This window comes from Ovis aries, chromosome 3 (genome assembly GCF_016772045.2).
Source record: "Ovis aries strain OAR_USU_Benz2616 breed Rambouillet chromosome 3, ARS-UI_Ramb_v3.0, whole genome shotgun sequence".
Lineage (NCBI taxonomy): Eukaryota > Metazoa > Chordata > Mammalia > Artiodactyla > Bovidae > Ovis > Ovis aries.
Window position 1 is genome coordinate 97,200,712 of NC_056056.1, and position 18,544 is coordinate 97,219,255.

Genomic DNA, 18,544 nt, shown 5'->3' on the forward strand with positions numbered 1-18,544 from the left:
CCAGCGAGCGTCTCCTTATTTGGTCAAATGACACGCGGGGTTCTCCGGGCGGGGCGCGCCTCTCCGCGGGCCCAGCCGCGCGGACCTCCGCTGCCGTCCGCCGTCTGTCCGCGAGCCGCAGCGCGGTGAGTGAGCTCCAGTCAGGCCAGGGGCTGGGGGCCGGCGGTGGGGCACCGGGAACAAGGGAACCCCGGAGGAGAGGGGAGATCTGTGGACAATGCGGCTGGGGGTGGTGGGGAACCTGGGCACTGGGGAGCCGAGGAACAGAAGAGGGCTTGGGGACAGCTGGCGGTGGGGGATCTGGGGATGGGAGGTCTGGTGGTGGGGATACCCAGAGAGAGGGGAGCCAGCCACGGGGGGGATCCAGGGACAGGGGAGTTGGCCTGTGGGCCACCTTAGAGGTACCTTAGGTGGGAGGGACCTGGCCGGAGATGGACCCCACCTCATCCCGAAGGGAGGACGGCAGCCAGCCTCCTGGAGAGGAGGGTCACCAAGCCAGTGGTCTTGGTGCACTGGCCGAGTGAGTTGGCTCTGGGCATCCAGGCTCTTCCTGCGGTAGAAAGGAGTGGACCTTGCTGGTGACCTCAGGCATAGATCTGAACCTGAAACATCAGAGCAGAATAAAACGAAAGCGGGCTTCTTTTAAAAAATACAGTACTCATCTTAAACTGACTCCTGTGGTATCTTGGCATATCTGAAATTGCAGGAACAAAGTGTTAAATGTTTCCATTTTAAAGGAAGGATTAATTCTGTTGACTTTCAGATCCCCACTGGGCTTTCCATTCCCATTAGTCTAACCTGGTCAGCTATGCTGCACTAGGGCACTGGGGAGGCAGTAACCCACCCACCTCTGGGACTTAGAATCCCAAGAACTGTGTTTAGGACCCACCCCCTTGGAGCTAACCCCACTGATGTGTGTTTTGTAATAATACCTTAGAGGGAGGAGGCTTTCATATCTTGAAGGTGATTTCAACCAAGAAACAAGTGAGGAGAGTCTGAGAAGTACAGGCATTCCTCGGCTAACACTTAAAGTCCTACAAAAGCAAACAATGAAGAATATTTCATTGTGCAGCTGTATGAATTTTTTCACAGTGTTTTCCAACCTGTATTTTTAAGCATTGTGAGTTAATAGATGGAATGGGGTTTCCACAGTGTCTATTATCTGGTGTGCTTCGATGCCTCTGCAGAGCTGCATGTTCACAGGGCTCTGTTGGCTTCCCACCAGCCAGGCATGGTGGGGTAGGCTCAGGTATGGACGTGCTTTGAGGCAGATGTGGCTGGTAGCCTGTGTGCTTGGGCTGGAGCTAGGCTGCCTGGGCTTAGATTCCTGTCGCTCCCCATCCCTCAGCCTCAAGCTGTACAGTCTTGGCCAGGTCATCTAAACTCATGGTGTTTTGGTTTCCACAACCTGAAAACACAGGATGGTGGCTTGCTTGCAGGGTTTGTTATAAAGCCTGCCCATCAGAAGCAGTGTATACAAAATGGATATTACCCTTGTTTTTATAGATACACTGGAACACAGAGAGATGAAGTAACTTTTCTCAAGGTTTCCCAGCTTAGAAACAGAGACTCCAAGAGCAGACCGCAGACAGCTTTAACTTGAGAGCCTGAGTTCTAACTGCTAAACTGAGAGGGGGATGGGGGTGGGGGAACCTGAACATTTCAATGAGGGCGTAACTGCATACCTTCACCCACGGTTGTCGTTAAGTCACTTCTAGTACTGAAAGAATCTAATTGTAGCCCAGCAGGATATTGAAAAAAAAAAGACTGAAGACTGGGCTCAGGAGGCCTGGGTTCTCTTCCTGTCCTGCCCTGAGGGCCTGTTTCCCAGCCTCTGGGGCTCCAGCTGCCTTGTTATCAGCAGGAGGCTGGAGGAGGTAGCTTACCTAAGCTGCTCTGACTCAGCACCAGGAGATAACCCAGTTCCGTGAGCTCCCGTGAACAGAAAGAACCATTGGAGACTTCCTGGTCATTCTCTTACACCAGATTTATCAGAGCCACATTGCCACATGAACTTACACTGAGCGGTCACTTTCTGAAGATGACCACCTGGAACTGAACACACAGGCCCATCTCTAGGGGCTGTGAGCCCAGTCTTCCAGAGCCGGAGGCTGGCAGTGACTTTGGGGTGAGTTACGTGAATGGCCTCTCTTGTCCTGACTGGTGGATTGCAGTGTTAGCTCTTGTGGTGGTTCATTTTGCATCAGTCTGATTGGGTCACCTGGTGCCAAGACACAAATGTAACTTCTGGGTATGTCTTGGGAGGCTGTTTGTGGAGGCGATTAACACTAAATCAGTAACCTGAGTTGCCCTGCCCAGCTGGGGTGGCCTCGTCAGCTGGAGACCTGAGTAGAACAGAAGGCTGGGCAGGAGGGGACGCCCTGCGTCTGACTGTGAAGCTGGGACTTGGTCCTTTCCAGGCTCTGGTCGCAGCTGGAACTTCAGCTTATCTTGGGTCTTGAGCCTGCAGGCTTTTGAACTAGAATTTACACCTCTGGCAGACTCAGACTGGAACTTCAGACTCAAGACCTCGCAGCTCTGCTTTGCCAGTAGTTCTCCAGCTTGCCAGCTGCTTGGGACTTCCAGCCTCCATAATAATATGATCCAATTCCTAATAATCAGTCTCTTCATATAATATGTACTTTCAGTTCTGCTTCTCTGGAGACCCTGACTACTACCATTTCTCAGTAACTTTGCTTCACAATTCTCTCCATACGCTCAGTTTTGCTGTTTTAAATTTTTATTGGAGTACTGTTGCTTTACAAAATTATGTTAGTTTCTGCCGTACAGCAACATGATTCAGCTTTTTGTACACATGGATCCCCTCTTTTTTGAACTTCCTTGCCATGGCAACCAACTCTAGTGTTCTTGCCTGGAGAATCCCAGGGACAGGAGCCTGGTGGGCTGTTGTCTATGGGGTTGCACAGAGTTGGACATGACTGACGGGACTTAGCAGCAGTAGCAGCCATTTGGGTCACTGCAAGAATCAAGTAGCGTTCCCTGTCCCCTACAGTAGGTTCTCACTAGTTATCTATTTTCTGTTGTTGTTCAGTTGCTAAAATGTGTTCGACTCTTTGTGACCCCACAGGCTGCAGCATGCCAGGCTTCCCTGTCCTCCACGACCTCTCAGAGTTTGCTCAAGCTCATGTCCATTGAGTAGGTAACGCTATCTAACCATCTATTTTATACCTGCTATCAACAGTGTATATGTATCTATCTCAATCTCCCAATTCCTCCCCCACCCCATCTTGCTTTTTAAAGATTCCATCACCCCACTGCTATTGGTGGTCTCCATGTTCCCTTCGCTGTAAAATGTGCTTGCCCGCCCTCTTGGGTCTCTGATGAGCTGTTTGAGGGCAGCCTCTGGTCTGTTGATCTTCAGTCTGGTTCTCATGGGTGATTCTCATGCCCCGTCTGAGTTTTGGACATCACATGTCATCCTGCTCGTCCTTGGCCTGTGTAAGTGGTACCTTGCCAGCCCTAAATTAGTTTGTGACTTAAAGATCTCCTTCAAGTGTTTCTAAGTGAGGCCAGTGTGCCCATGGGTGAAGTAGCTGCCCTGTTTTTGTAAGTAAAACCAGTGTTGAAGGGCATCCTTGAAGCCTGTAAATGTTTGTGTTTCAAGAGAATAGGTCTGTCTGTGCTTGATGGTACGACCTTTGGGACAGATGAGAATCAGCCAGTTTCGGCAGTGGTGGGAACAGCCGGAGGTGCGTGTGCCTGTCGTGACAGGATCCTGCAGGCTGTGCTAAAACACACCAAGGGGAGTGGGGCTTTGCGAACAGGGAGGGGGCTGGTCTTTTGTGGAAGTTGGGGTCAGAGCAGATGGAGGCAGACGAGAGTAAACTTCGAGCTGCCTTCTGGAGATGGGAGGAGACGCATGAAGGGGAGTGCGGGTGTCCTTTTGTTCTGGTGAAACCCAACGTGGTTACTTGGGCCACACGTAACCAGGAAGCGGAGGGAGAGAGGCTGGGCTCCCCCTACACACGTTGATGCCAGTAGAGGACCCGAGGCCTCCAACCATCCTAGCTTGTGTAATTATGCTTGTCCTGTGCAGACAGAGTTGATATGTTTTGAGATTAAATTGCCAGATAGAATCTTAAAGGTGATTTAAATTCTTTGGAGCTAGAACTAGACAACTCTTCCGGAGACTGTGTGTTTCATCTCAGTCTCCCGGGGCCGTTTCATTATTCAGTACTACCCAAAAGATAATGCCAGAGACATCAGCTCACCTTATCCAAGCCTTGTCTCTCACACAAAATATTTCTTAACGCAATCATAAATGACTCAAGCTTTTTAAATGTTTCTGAAAGTTACTAGTTAATATGCCAAATTATACATTCATGAACCCTGCCTATATTCTTACTGAGGACTCAGTAAATTAACCCTTAAATATACAACAGGTATGGCTGCCCAGCTGGCTCAGTGGTAAAGAGTCTGCCTGCCAATGCAGGAGATGCAGGTTTGATCCCTGGGACGGGAAGAACCCCTCGAGAAGGAATTAGCAGCCCACTCTAGTATTCTTGTCTGGAGAATCCCATGGACAGAGGTGCCTGGTAGGCTGTAGTCCGTGGGATCACTAAGAGTTGGATGTGCCTGAGCTCACAAACACACACGCAAGGTATAGTCATTCTTACCAAGAATCCCAAAATGGATTTCAAAAGGATTTTAAATACATTATAATACTTTTAAAAATAGCAACATCCTTTGAGATGGTGTCCCTCTCCCTTTCAGCAGAATTTCTGTTTAAAAGAAACAATTCAGCTGGTCTAATGGCAAGAGCTTTGGGGTGAGCTGGTCTGTGTGTCTGATCCTTCTGTCCACAGAAAAACAGACTGGTGCAGAATGTTCTCGGGCTTCTCTGCTGGTGTGAGAGCTTGTGCCTTTGGACAGAGACCTCTGGTTTATAGGCTACTGTGTCTGTGTGGGACACCCCGGGCCCCCTTGGTGCCCGGAGCCTGGGTCCAGGGAGCTGGTGGTTCTGCACGAAGATGTTGGGGGCATCTCCTGGGGTGATGTGGGCTTCTTGATCTGACCAGCCTCATTCGGGGGCCATGCAGCTGTGTGCTCACATGGGTGTGGATCCAAACACAAGAAGAACAGTTTTACCCGCTGAGGAAGCAGCAGTTTATCTGGAAGAGGGACGAGGCCAGAGGCGGAGAAGAAAGAACGAAGCTTAAATCTGTTGCTTTAGAAATTGTAACGGTGTCAGATGCCAAACCACATTACATCTGGGGTTTGCTATGCAAAGTGGGTTGTTCACATAACCCAGGCCTCGTTTCCTCTGGGGATGTTGCCCACATGTTTGTGCTCTGGGATATACGTGTTCACCCACCACCCATTGCGTGTCCATTCATTCATTCTCCATGTGTCCCTGCAGCTCTGGACCCTTTTGTCACCTGGTGACACCTTGCAGGGCTTATGGTTGAGGGGTGGGAGGCACACAGGCAGTCAGCATCCTGTGGTGTCAGGAAAACATTGCATTTTCAAATATATTCCTTAAAAGAGCCCACATCCCGCAGACTGGTTTTCTTAATCCTCCCTAGAAAGCTCCAGATGCTGGTAAGCAATGGCAGTTCCCACCTGGATCCTGGCTATCAGTGAAAGCTGGGCCAGGGACTCGTCAGGACTGACTTGCTGAGGCCGCGTCGCAGGTCGTGGGACGGCTCCGGGGATGTTTGCAGATTTCTCGGGAGGAATCAAGGCTGTTGGACCAGTCTCATCAGGCCGCGTGGATAAAGACGCACGGGCATTGTGGGGCTGGAGGCACGTGGCATCTCTGGAGCCAGGTTGAGGTGCTTAGTTGGCAAGGCGAGTACTGAAGAGAAGGCTACATGGAAGGCCCACTGTTTAGGAAGGACAAGCCAGGAACTCTGGAACTCTGCCCCTCTCCTGATTCCTAGGAAATGTTTCTAGGAAAAAAAAATGCAAAGGGACTCAGCCACACATATACATGTATCCATTCTCCCCCAATCTCCTCTCCCATCCATGCTGCCACATAACATTGAGCAGAATTCCCTGCGCTCTGTAGTAGGTCCTTATTGGTTATCCATCTTAAATATAGCAGTGTGTGCTCTTCCATCCCAAACTCCCTAACTATCCCTTCCCTACATCCTTCCCCACTCCCGAAACCATAAGTTTCTTCTCTAAGTCCGTGAGTCTGTTGCTGTTTGGTAACTCCAATGGTATCATTTCTTTTTAGATTCCACGTATAAGGTACGTCACACCATATTTCTGCTTCTCTGTCTGACTTACTTCACTCAGTGTGATAATCTCTAGGCCCATCCATGTTGCTGCAGGCGGCATTGTTTCATTCTTTTTAACGGCTGGATAATATTCCATTGTGTATATGTACCACGTCTTTGTCCGTTTCTCTGTCAGTGGATATTTAGGTTGCTTCCATGTCTTGGCCGTTTTAAACAGCGCTGTAGTGAACATCGGGTTGTGTGTATCCTTTTGGATCACATTTCTGTTACTTCACTGTTCACCGGAAACGATCACATCACTGTCAGTCAGCTATACCCCAATACAAAATGAAAAGTTTTTAAAATGAGGCGTGTTCTTCCCGGCTCTAAATGCCTTCCTCCCTCCTCCACCTCCTTTCCTCCTCCCTTTCCTTCTCGTTTTTCTTCTCGTCCTGGCTCTCACATGCCCCCTCCCACCCCAGACTTTGACAGTTCTTAAACCTGAGAAGATAAAATAGCTCCCATGCACAAGCCTATGGACCTTGTAGAGTCATCATTTTCTGTGGGGAGCCCTATGCACTCTCTGAACCTGCATCCTCACACCTGAGTCAGCACAGGTGGAGAGACTCAGATCAAAGCACTTTCCCTCCTACCACCCCAGGCCTGCCAGAACTGTCTACTCCCAGCACCGTCGGCTGGGCCTGCAGCCACATCTGCAAACCTGTCCCCTAAGATCGGCTTGTTCAGAGCCGAAGGGGGATGACATCAGAGGATGACTTAACCTGGGGGAGGGGTAAGAACTCCTCGACACTGGGATCTGGGTTCAGTCCATGAACGACAAGTCAGCAGTCATCCCTGAGGCCCAGGGTCTCCTTGGCTGCTGCTTTGTGCGCTCAGCATCTGTGCCCAGGTGATGGTCTGAGTGACAGGTAGCCCACAGGGAGGGATGTGGCGGTTTGGCGAGGGTAAGCAGGTTGTGCACAATTAGGAAAAAAACAAAACAAGATGTTCTGGTTTTGTTTGAGGAAGTGATTCAGAAGTGGCCTTGGACACCCCAAAAACATTTTGAAAGAGTCACTGCCTCTTGGTTTTGTCTCCCCCAGCCCCACAGAGTGAAGTCAGGCTTCCACACAGTAAATCTTCATTCACTGCTGGCTGAGGAGTTCAGGTGCTACAGCTAACTGCCTGTGGGGCCAATCTGTTCAGGGTGATGGCCACAGGCCCTCCTTCCCCTGGCCTCTGGCTATCTCTTCAGCTTCATCTTGAATGCTCCTGGAGTGACCCGAGTCACTCCCACCTTCCTGAGGTGTCTGCTCTCCCCACCCCGATTCCCATCACTGAGCCTCCACTCTCTGCCTGCATCATCACCTGGGTAACTCTTTCCCGGCACAGGTAACATCTTAGGAAGCCTGTCCACCCTCCCAGGATGGGTGGCTCAGGGGCTGCTCCTCCCGCTTCCCATGGTACCCGTCGGGTCTCTCCCTCAGGGTGCTGAGTGTGAAACTGAGTCTCTTGGATACACACTATGCATCCGTTTCTCACTAGACCACAAATTCCCTCTGGGAGGTCCCGTATCTTACTCATCTTTGTAGCTCCAGCTTTTTGGATAACATCTCACACAGTTCCAGCTCAGCTGATGCCTCTGCAATGAATGAATAACCAAGCATTTTAGAATTTCCCTGGCAGTCCACTGGTTAAGACTCTGCACTTCCAATGCAGGAGGCATGAGTTCGATCCCTAGTCTGGGGAATAAGATCCCACATGCCGAGTGGTGCAACCCCTCCCCCCCAATTTTTTTTTAAGTAAAAAAAGAAAGAAAGAAAGAAACAATTTTAATTAAATAAAAATGTCATTTTATAAAATTTAAAAATGGAGTTATAGGGGGTATCTAAAGCAAGGCTGTAGCTAAAAATTTCCCATTAAACAGAGGCTTAGGAAGATTGGACTGTAGCCTGCCAGGCTCCTCTGTCCATGGGATTTCCAGGCAGGAATCCTGGAGGGGGTAGCCATTCCCTTCTCCAGGGAATCTTCCTGACCCAGGGGTCAAACCCAGGTCTCCTGCATGGCAGGCAGACTGTTTACCGTCTGAGCCACCAGGGAAAGCCCCATTCAAATAAATAAATAAAAATCAGGCATTTTATAAGATTTAAAAGTGGAATTATAGGGGATGTCTAATGCAAGACTATGGTTAAAATTTTTCCCATTAAACAGAGGCTTAAGATTGATAGTGTAACTTTGGATACACAATTGTGTCATTTTCTGTTTGATAGCATTAGATTAAAGAACTGGTATCAAACTCTGTAGGAGAAGGGAGACTCAGATTCCTTAGGAGCTCGTGTGCTGCTTGTTCTGAGACTCAGGGCTTGTGCTTCGTGGAACTCACGAGAAATGGGTTCAGATTCATGTCCGTCTGCTCTGCTTCTAATTAGTGGTGGTCTTGCTTTCCGCCCCAACCTGTTGGTTTGAGCAGAAGCACTGTCCTGATCAATAAAGCTGTTGTGACTTAGAGGAGATAAGGAGCGAGGTAGGAGAGAGACCCACCAGCACCTGAAACAATCTGCAGAAGTGGGCGCCATCGACCTGGAGGGCAGGTGGGGACTTCACTCGTCCTGCCGGAAGTCAGGATCAGTGACGGGGGCTATGCTGGGGCCACCTCAGCCCTCTTCATCCGCCGAGGGGCCCTGCGTGTACTCACAGTCCACTGTCTTAGGTGACTTCTGTCACAGTCCTGAGGAGTCAGAGGAGGCAGAAGGCACATCCCAGGCATATGAGCATTGTTGGGGCAATACCCTGGAGGAAACAGAGCCCCCTTTCATAGCTCCAGAGCACAGGAATGGCTCTCGATGTGGGTTACTGGTACAGCCTGTCTCCTTCCCCCAGAAGGGCCCGTGCTCTTCCAAACCCGCGTGGAACCACTCTTCCATGTAGATTGGAAGTTTATTTTGCTCTAAGTGAGAGGGCTGTTTGGAAACCAATGCTCACATAGTCTTCTGTTTTCATGGATGTTCCCGGCTTCCCATTTTTCCGTCCATAAAATGAGGTGGTGGTTGTTTAGTCGCTGTCATATCCAATTCTTTGTAAGCATATGGACTGCAGCCCAGTAGGCTCCTCTGTCCATGGGATTTCCCAGGCAAAAATACTGCAGTGGGTTGCCATTTTCTTCTTCATGGGATCTTACCAACTTAGGGATCAAACCAGATTCTTTACCACTGAGCCACCAGGGAAGCCCGTAAAACAAGGTAGTTGAATTAATAGGTAATCTCCTGGGTTGTTCCCAGATTTAAAAATTCTATTTTTTATAGCCCTATCGCCTTTCCTTGTTCTCATTTCAAATCTTCAGGTCATTATTCTGAAATTTGTGTGACCCGCTTAGGGAATAAGATTCCGCAGTTAAATAGTAGCCTCTGTGGAAAAATCCATAGGTTGGAAGGATGATGCTTAATTGCAATGAACTGAACGGTGGCCACTTTCAAGGCTAGTAACAGAGATTTCAGGAAAGCATCACGTCTTCTGCCAACTTAGCAGCTGAAACCTGAGATGGCCTTAGGACAGATGATATTCATATACTGGGTTTCAGAACAAAGATCAAACACTCCAGAGCCTCATCTTGTGATGTTATCTCAAGAATATCCCAGCAATGTTTTCTTTAACTCCAGGAAGAGCAATTTAGAGGGATGGATCTCGCCACATGTGTCCAGCTGTGAGTTTAATACTTTCGGGAAAGAAGACTGTCCTATAAACACAGAAGTCACTAAGTATGGGTGCCTGAAAGTTGTCCGTTTCTTTGCTTACAGTCGTCAGAATCTTGTATACACAAAGTACAAAATTAATAAACATGGTGGAATTCACTATTATCATAAACCAGCCAGCAATATTTTATTTGCACCTTAGGGTATCATTTTGGAATTTCACTCTTCAGTGGGTGGAGATGACCGAAAATCGAATTGAGTTTCATCAGTTTGTGAAACATCCCTCAGGAATTGTACGGTCAACCTGTCTCCAGATTTACTCATTTATAAAGCTTTTCACTTCTCAGTCAATTAAATATTGCCACCTGAGAAGCTATTTCTGAAGAAGCTGGATGGTGTTTCTAATGGCGTGGAGGCGTTTCTCCACACCTGGGCTTCCCAGGGTAGACAGGCTCTTTGTGGGGTGGTTCTGACATGTTGGTGCAGGAACTGCATGGCAGGAGGAGGAGGAGGGGAAGTCCTGCCTCCCTCTATCCCCACCCAGTCCGTTCTGCTCATGCACACGCCACACTCATCCTGGAAAAATGCAAGTCGAGGTGTCGCCTGGGGAGACGGTTGATTGCGGTCACCGAGTTTCCTACCGTGATAATCCCTGGGCCTGGAAGCCAGCCTTCCCCTGTACCCTGCTCGCTGGCTGCCCGGGCTGCGGTGGGGGCAGGGGCGGCTCCTCTCGTGCGGGGGCGGGGGGTGTGCTTCCTCCTGCCAGCGGTCCAGGTGTGCTCCCTCCGCCTCAGGTTTCCAGCTCCGACGACCCTCCCCTGGCTCCTGTGGTCGCTCCTTATTCAAATCCATGAATCATAGAGGAGCGCATGGAAAGTCTTTTTATAGACATGAGCATATTGTTTCTATCCCTGCCGAGCTATTCGGGGGCGGGAGATGGGGGAGATGGGATGTGCAGCTCCATCCTGTCTGGGGCAGGCACTCCTCCTGGGGGAAGAGGGCTCTGGCTCCAACTCTTGTCTTGTGTCCAACATCAAGATCACTTTCTCTGACACGGTCACCAAGAACTAGGAATTTTAAGGAAGCGGAATGCGCTCAGACACAGAGCTGCCCCCAAATAATTTTTTTTTTTAAGTACCGTTGAAAATGACAAGGCGTTTCAGGGGTGAGTGTCAATTGCTCAGCCAGGAGGCGAGCCACCGATGGTAAAGGTGATGGTCAAGGTGACCGTGATGGAGGGGGACAGTCCTGCCGTGTGAATGCTCACTGAAACCTGCCCTCCTCTCCTCCCTGGTAGGTGACAGGCATCCGGGGCCAAGATGACCGAGCGCTTTGACTGCCACCACTGCGAGGACTCGCTCTTCGGCAGGAAGTACGTACTTCGGGAGGAGCAGCCCTACTGTGTGGCCTGCTTCGAGGCCCTGTTCGCCAGCACCTGTGAGGAGTGCGGGAAGTTGATCGGCTGTGACTGCAAGGTACCCCGGCCGCTGGGGGTCCCCCGGTGCTCCCCACATCCTCCCTTACCGCCTGGCTTCCCTGGGCCCCACACTGGCTCCCCATGTTTCTCTGCATAGTTTGCACTCAAGTCCTGGTTCTCATCACCTTGAACACTCCTGAGCCCCATTCTGCTGGGCTGGGACCCTGCATGAACCCTTCCTAGCCTCCCCCTGCAGGCTTGGTCTCTGCCCCCTCCCAGTCGCGCCTGCTCAGGGCTTTCCAGGACGTGTGCGCCTGGCCTCCCGGGTACACTTCTGATGCCCCCAGGTCAGCATCCTTATCTAACCAGACACCTGCCGCCCAATCCCTTGCTCCCTGAGGCTCCCAGCTCTCCTCCCGGGCTGACTCACAGGGCAGGTGTGCGAGGTCAATATTTGCGAAGAGAGTGTGGTGCGGGTGACACGGCGCCCGCCTCTTGGGTGGAGGGTTTCAGAGGCTCTGCCTGCCCTGGGGCATCCGGGGAGCTTCTGGTCTTAGCAGGGAGGGCCAGCTTGTGTAGCTGCTGGCTGAGCGGGTGCGGCTGGCTCCACTGCGCGTCTGCCCTGGGTCTATCTTGCATCTCATCCTTCCGAGGGCAGGCGGTGAGCAGCTGATCGCACACCAGCTTCTGTCTCTGTGTGTTTAGTAACAGTCTAGGAATGATTTCCATCTGGGGGGGAAGGCAGACTTTGCCTTGAGCAGAGACAAAAGGCGTGGGATGCCAGCCGCTGGAGCCTGAGCTGCAGTCACGTGTCCTGGCTCCAGAGCAGGGTGGATTTTGAGAGGAAGGGACATGGGCACCCTTCAAACAACCAGAGCTTTGGCTACAACCAGGAGCAAAGGCAGCTGGTCTTGCTCACCTGAAAGGTGCCGGCCCTCCGACCTCCATCTCTTGAGGGATGTGTGTCTGAGTCCCTCCGCATCCATCTCCAGGCCAAGCGGGAGAGCTCGGACACCAAGTTGCCCCGTTCCAGTCTGGCTCTGTGTCTCACTGACTGTGTGATCTCAGGCCCATGTCTTGACTCCCTCAGTGCCCGTCTACATGTTTACGAAATGGAGCTACGACAAGGAAGCCTGGATCATGGGTTCTCACGTGCGCAGCTACAAAGCAGCCAGAGTTCTAAAGAGCAGCTGCGTGTGCGTGCTCAGTCGTGTCTGACTGCGACTCCATGGACGGTAGCCGGCCAGACCCCTCTGTCCATGGGATTTCCCAGGCAAGGATACTGGAGTGTGTTGGCATTTCCTTCTCCAGGGGATCTTTCCAACCCAGGGATCAAACCTGAGTCTCTTATGTCTCCTGCGTGGGCAGGTGGGTTCTTTACCGCTAGTGTAACCTGGGGAACCCAGAGAGCAGGTGCTGGTGGTATGAACCAGTCCCCTCTTCTCTGCCAACAGCACCCCTGTTCTTTCTGCAGCTCAGTCCCTCCCCAGGCCTCTTGAAGCTTCAGCTTCTCAGTTCTCACTAGAGAAACATCAATAAGGATGTCTGCTTTGAGGGAGAACTAATAGGCAGAGAAAAACTTATTTTCTAAAGGCTCTCCCTGGGAAAGACGTAAGTAGGTGAGCGTTTCAGGTATCATTCTGACAAAGACCAGCTCTGGTTTGGGGGATCTTTTGGAGCGTAACTGCTTTATGGTGTTGTGTTGGTTTCTGTGTACAAGGGAAGTGAGCCAGCTATATGTGTGCATATATCCCCTCCCTCGTGAGCCTCCCTCCCACCTTCCACATCCTGCTCCTCTAGGGCATCCCAGAGCACCGAGCTGCTCCCTGTGCCGTGCAGCACCTTCCCACTAGCGGTCTGTTTCACACGCGCTCGTGTGTATACCTCAGTCCCAATCTCCCAGTTCACCCCGCCCTCCTTTTCCCCACTCCGTGTCCACAAATCTGCTTTCTACATCTGCGTCTTTACTCCGGCCCTGCAAACAGGTCCATCAGTGCCCTCTTCCTAGATTCCACCTATATGCATTCATATACGATATTTGTCTTTTTCTGACTTATCAGCTCTGGTTTGAAGGAGATGTTTTGGAGATTTGGGGCTGGTCATCCTTGGCTAGGAGCTAAAGTGAAAACAAAACTCAAGTCACTGATCGTTTCTTCAGCATGATTTAGTGGACAGGCCCTTGAAACTACTTATCCTTCCGCACATGCTTTATGAGTAAATAAACAAAAATCCCCCCAAAGCGGCCAAAATCAACAAGACTGCTGCAGAGTCAAGACTGCTGTTCAGGCAATCATGCTGAACTTTTCACCCCAGATACCAGTCCACTGTGGAGTCTCAGCATGGGATTCTGTGCATTTGGGAAGGAAACAAAGAAGTGAACTTGTAGTTAGACCTCAGCATGTGGGGTTTTGAATACTTGGAACCGTTTTCTTGGCTTTCGGAAATAATTACAAAAGTTTGCTTTGTGGAGAAAGTGAGGTCAGGAGAAACGTGCCTGTCTTTCAGGAAGCGAACCCCGGGCCTGGCAACAGGGTAAGTGGCAGGGTCTCTGCCAGAGTCTTTCTTCAAGGATTTGAAGGACCATACGGATGGGAAGCACAGAACATCTTTGCAAAGTGCTGCGCCGAGTGGCGTGGCGCACCCCCCGACATGGCGGGGTCCTGTGGGTCTGAGGACTGGGTGGCTCAGGAATCAGCAGCTGAGCTTCCCCCAGCCTGGGAAAGACAGACAGGGGGCAGAGGACGGCGAGGGACCCCGCTGCCCTGGGCCGCCCCCATTAACTGGGGGGTGCAGGGTCCCTCCGGGCCCCTGACTCCACCCACGGCTCAGCCGAGACCTCAACAAGGGCAGAGCAAAGCCACAAGCCCTTCCCACATTAGGAGTGTCTCTGAAATGGAAAATCAGAAAGGAAGTGTTTGCGCCTAATCTCACATCGTTTACCAAACATTTTACAGCAATTTATGACTTTCTGTGTGCACAAGACTACCTTGCTAGTTTTTCTGGGATGTGTTGAAGATTTTTTTTTTTCCTTTCTTTTTCGCCCCTTCATGTGCTCTCTCTCTAGAGAACCTTAAAACAGGGGCATTTTCTAGGATGTTTCAAAGTTCTTGAAAGTTAGTCAGCGAGCCCCTACTTCTTAGCCTTGAACCTCTGTGGTGTCTCTGGGGACCACCCGGTAGGCTCGGCACACAACAGAATTCAGCGAGACAAGACTAGCTCGGTACTACAAGACTGAAACTCCGTTTGGAGAAGGGAATGCCAGCGGTGAGAAGAGTCACTCAGAGCCCAGTTTACATACACACGTTTAGAGCAGGCGTCAGCCTGATTCAGGCACCAGGTCAGATCACCTAAGCAGACCAGATGCCTCGGCCTTTCTGTGCCAACTTCCAGTCCAGCCCCACAAGCTTCGAGCTAGCAAAGCCAGTGGCCTTTTCCCACCTTGGCGCCCATGCAGTGTGGACTTTTCCACAGAAGGGAGTCCCAGAGGAGGTGGGGGCGTGAAGTATCAACCTGACTCAGACTGACACGTAAGGACGGCACGAGAGAAGGAGGACTCCCAGGAGAGCTGACAGCACGGCCTCAGATGGGGCTTCACAAGCGCCCGAGCAAGCTGCAGGGTGTGGCTCTTCCAGGTGTGCCCATGGGGGTGGTACCCAGGCCCGCAGGGCCAGCATCACTCGTGGCCACACAGGCATCACCGAGCAACTGGTGTCCTAGCCGGGCCTCATAGCCAAGGGGGATGGGGGCCTTCAGAGGCCAGGACAGCGCAAGCCAGGGTATGGGCAAGGGAGAGGGGAGCATAGCAGAGAGGAGGCTGGGGCAGAAGGTGAGTCTGGGTGAACATGCTGGGGCCTGCTTGTAAAGATGCTGCCGGGCCAGGTAAAGGTCTATGCCCTGCCAGATGCAGACCAGGAAGAGGGATGCAGCGGACTGGGTTCACAGCATCTTAGCGTCATTCTGTTAAACTTGCTCACCTATAAAATAGGAATAAAACCTTATTCCATGGCGTCATTGTGTGGTTCAAAACAAGAGGGGATTAAGGGAATTTAAGAGTTAGAAGGGCCGTGGAGGCTGAAAGCGCTGTACAGGTAGAGTGATTGAGCCCAGGAGCCTGGAGCTCTTAGAGGAGGGCATGGAATCCATCTTGGTCTCATGAGTAAGTGACGCTTCGGGGCACCTGATGTCACCATGAGCTGGGACCGAAGACCAATGTTAGCTGAGCAGTTACAATGTGCCAGGACTGTGGTCGATTCTTCACCATCATCTCTGCTTCCCCGGTGGCATCTGAGGCTGGAAGGGGTCAGGTTGCTGTCACCACCATGCAGCAGGTGTGTGGCAGAGCCAGGACTCAAGTCTGGAGCCTTCAGGTTTAATCGCTGGGGTGAAATACACCAGGCATTTTAGACACATGCTCCCAGGGTCCCCAGGGGCTCGAGTGGCGTGGCAGGTGTGCAGGGCAGTGGCTTGAGGTTCCCCACCTGCCTGCACGCCAGGTTTCCTCGGCCTGGGGTGGCCGCCGCCGCCGACGGCACATGGAACAGGGGTGGGTGAGCTGTCGTCCTGCCTCAGCCCACCCCCTCCCCGCCCCACTGATGGTGATGCCAGCTTGTTCAGAGAGAGTTGTGACTCACCATGGCTCCTGAGAGTGTGGGTGTAGATTGGTATTTATCTTCAAGAAAAACGTTTTTGTCAGAAGGTTGAAGAATTATCAAATGTCTTTGAATGAACAGTTCAGGGCTGTTGTATGTTAATGCGGAAACACGTGTGTGCGCGTGCGTGTGTGCGTGTGCAAGAGACAGCAGACAGGGAGCAGCTGTGCAGGGGGTGAGGATGCCACAGGGAAGGGATGGCCGGTGACTCAGCTCGGCAGGAATCTCGGCAGGATGGTGACCAGCCCCCTGGAGTGGGTGTGGGATGGGGGTGGCGCTGAGGGTTCTAGGCAGCTGCTGTCACCAGCCTGGAGGGCCATGCCATAGCCAGGGTGTGATCAGTCCCTCCCTTGAATGCAGGATGTGGGACTCGGGACAGCGAGCGACCAAATGACCAACAGTCTCAGGAGGGTGGAGGCCAGGAGCTGGACCTCCCTCAAGAGGATCTAATCAGGACGGGGTGTACTATCAGATTTAGAGAACTTTCTAGTGTCAAGGGGGCTTTCTTAGTGGCTCAGTTGGTAGAGAATCTGCCTGCAATACAGGAGACCCAGGTTTGATCCCTGGGGTCAGGAAGATTCCCTGGAAAAGGGAATGACAACCCACTCCAGTATTCTTGCCTGGGAAATCCCATGGACAGAGGAGCCTGGTGGGCTGCAGTCCATGGTGGTGCAAAGAGTCAGCTTAGCACACGCACGCAGTGTGTGTCAGAATTTCTTTCATTTTTGAGGCTGTGAATAACGGTCCACGTTTGTCCATCACTGTCTGTCCACTCTGTGATGGACACTTCAGTGACTTCCACCATTTGGCTTCTATGAATCTGGATCCACAGATTCCCACTTTCAATTCTTGGGACATCTACCCAGAAGTGGGATTGCTGGTCATGGGGTAATTCTCTGTTCACTTTTTTGAGGAACTGCCTGCCTTACTGTTTTCCATACCAAAAAGAAAAAAATTGTTAAATGCATTTATTCCATAATCAGCATTACAACAGTGATCACGTGATCCAAACCCCAACGCATCTTTAATTAGGCTGATTACTGTCCTCAGTGGACAGGACTTTATTCAAACCCTCAACAAAGACAGAGCTGAACGGCACTCACCTGGGTACATTCATCTGGCCTTCTGGTCCAGCCTGGTGGGAACTCTCCCAGCCGGCGCCCCTCAGGCTGGCCCTCCTGGTCTCTGCCCTTTTTCTGCCCAGCTCACACATCCTCTGGTCTTTGATGTTCAGCTGGTAGCACTTCCTGGAAGTGTTCTACTCGCCTTCTCCAGGTTGACCCAGGGGCCCCACCCCAGGCTCTGTCTCTGAGGTTCCCTCAGCCCATCCTCCCTCCCCTGGGAATCACAACCACCGCCTCAGACATGGTTGGGTTTGTCCCGTGTGCTTGTGGCCAGTGGACCCCCAAGGTCTGTGTGTCCAGCAGAAGCAGCTTCTCTTTCTTACAGAGAGTTCCCAGGGAAAAGCACCTGTTTTTCAGAAGCTTCTAAAGAGTGGCTCCGTACCCCACCCGACCCGTCCCAGCCCCTCGAGCTCCACCTCCCTGCCTGGCCCCTCTCACCTCTCTGCCTCTCTGCCCCGGGTCTGCAGGACTTGTCCTACAAGGACCGGCACTGGCACGAGGCCTGTTTCCGTTGCTCACGGTGCCGGGGCTCCCTCGTGGACAAGCCGTTCGCTGCCAAGGAGGACCAGCTGCTCTGCACTGACTGCTACTCGCAGGAGTACTCGTCGCGATGCCAGGAGTGCAAGAAGGGCATCATGCCAGGTGGGTGCTGTGATCCCGCCTTTCGCACATGCGCGAAGTCCCCAAGCCCTAACCCCCCAGTCCCTCCCCAGGCCCCCCTCCACCCCGCACACTCGTGCTGGACCTGGAGCTGGGTGCTGCACCCCGTGCGGGTGACATCCTGGCCGACTTGACCGCAGCTGGGCCTAGTGGCCAGTGATGAATGACCTGTCTGTTGATGGGGGCGGATGGGACTGTATCCCTTGCTTTTGGTTGGGGGAGGGGAGGAGGAATCTTTGCTTTATGGGAGAGGAATCTTCTTTTAAAGAATAGAATGGACAAAAATGCTATGTGAAATTTTTCAACACAGTATTTAAAACATGATCTTGTTAAGACACACAAAACAAGAGCAAGAAGAACCTAAGATCTGGACCCTGGATAGTTCATCGGCCACAGAGGGTCAGTGATGTCCTCTGCATGACCAGTAAGGGAACTGGACAGTAACCTTGCCAGACTTAGCGCATAAAACACAGGACTCCCAGGTAAACTGGGATTTCAGCCGATCCCACCTGAGACCTCGTTAACCTGGCTTCTCTGCCAGAGAGCCATATAAAATCAAGAGAGGGCTCCGTCCTATGACTGTCTTCTGGGGTGTGGCCCCCAAACCAGGCTCAGGGTGGTGGGAGCAGGACACAGGTCTAGGTCCCCAGCTCTTGGGAAGCTGGATGCTGCTGCCTGGGGAACCCTCAAATTGCTCAAGAAAGTATCTGTCCTCAAGATGGCTTCTTAGAGGATGTGCTTCCTTCAGTCCTGAGAAGCTTTAGAATTAAGGGCACACTTATTAAGACAATCCAACCCAGAGCAGTAATATTGTGTTAAA

The 18,544-nt window shown here is 51.7% G+C and overlaps 1 protein-coding gene across 14 annotated transcripts in view; it reads left to right on the forward strand.

Annotated features, from left to right (window-relative positions):
* Window positions 1-18,544, forward strand: part of FHL2 (four and a half LIM domains 2) — a 47,383-nt gene that overhangs the window by 22,906 nt on the left and 5,933 nt on the right. For 4 of the 14 annotated variants that reach the window (XM_027967029.3, XM_004006115.4, XM_027967031.2 and 1 more), the window contains exons 2-3: window positions 11,172-11,349; window positions 17,532-17,706. In XM_027967029.3, the coding sequence (XP_027822830.1) occupies window positions 11,194-11,349; window positions 17,532-17,706 (331 nt within the window). In that variant the 5' untranslated portion in view covers window positions 11,172-11,193. Of the gene's footprint in view, window positions 1-46; window positions 2,129-3,088; window positions 3,161-3,261; window positions 11,040-11,171; window positions 11,350-17,531; window positions 17,707-18,544 lie in introns of those variants that run through there. The other 10 variants (XM_060412359.1, XM_060412363.1, XM_042246353.2 and 7 more) reach the window with 10 other exon arrangements.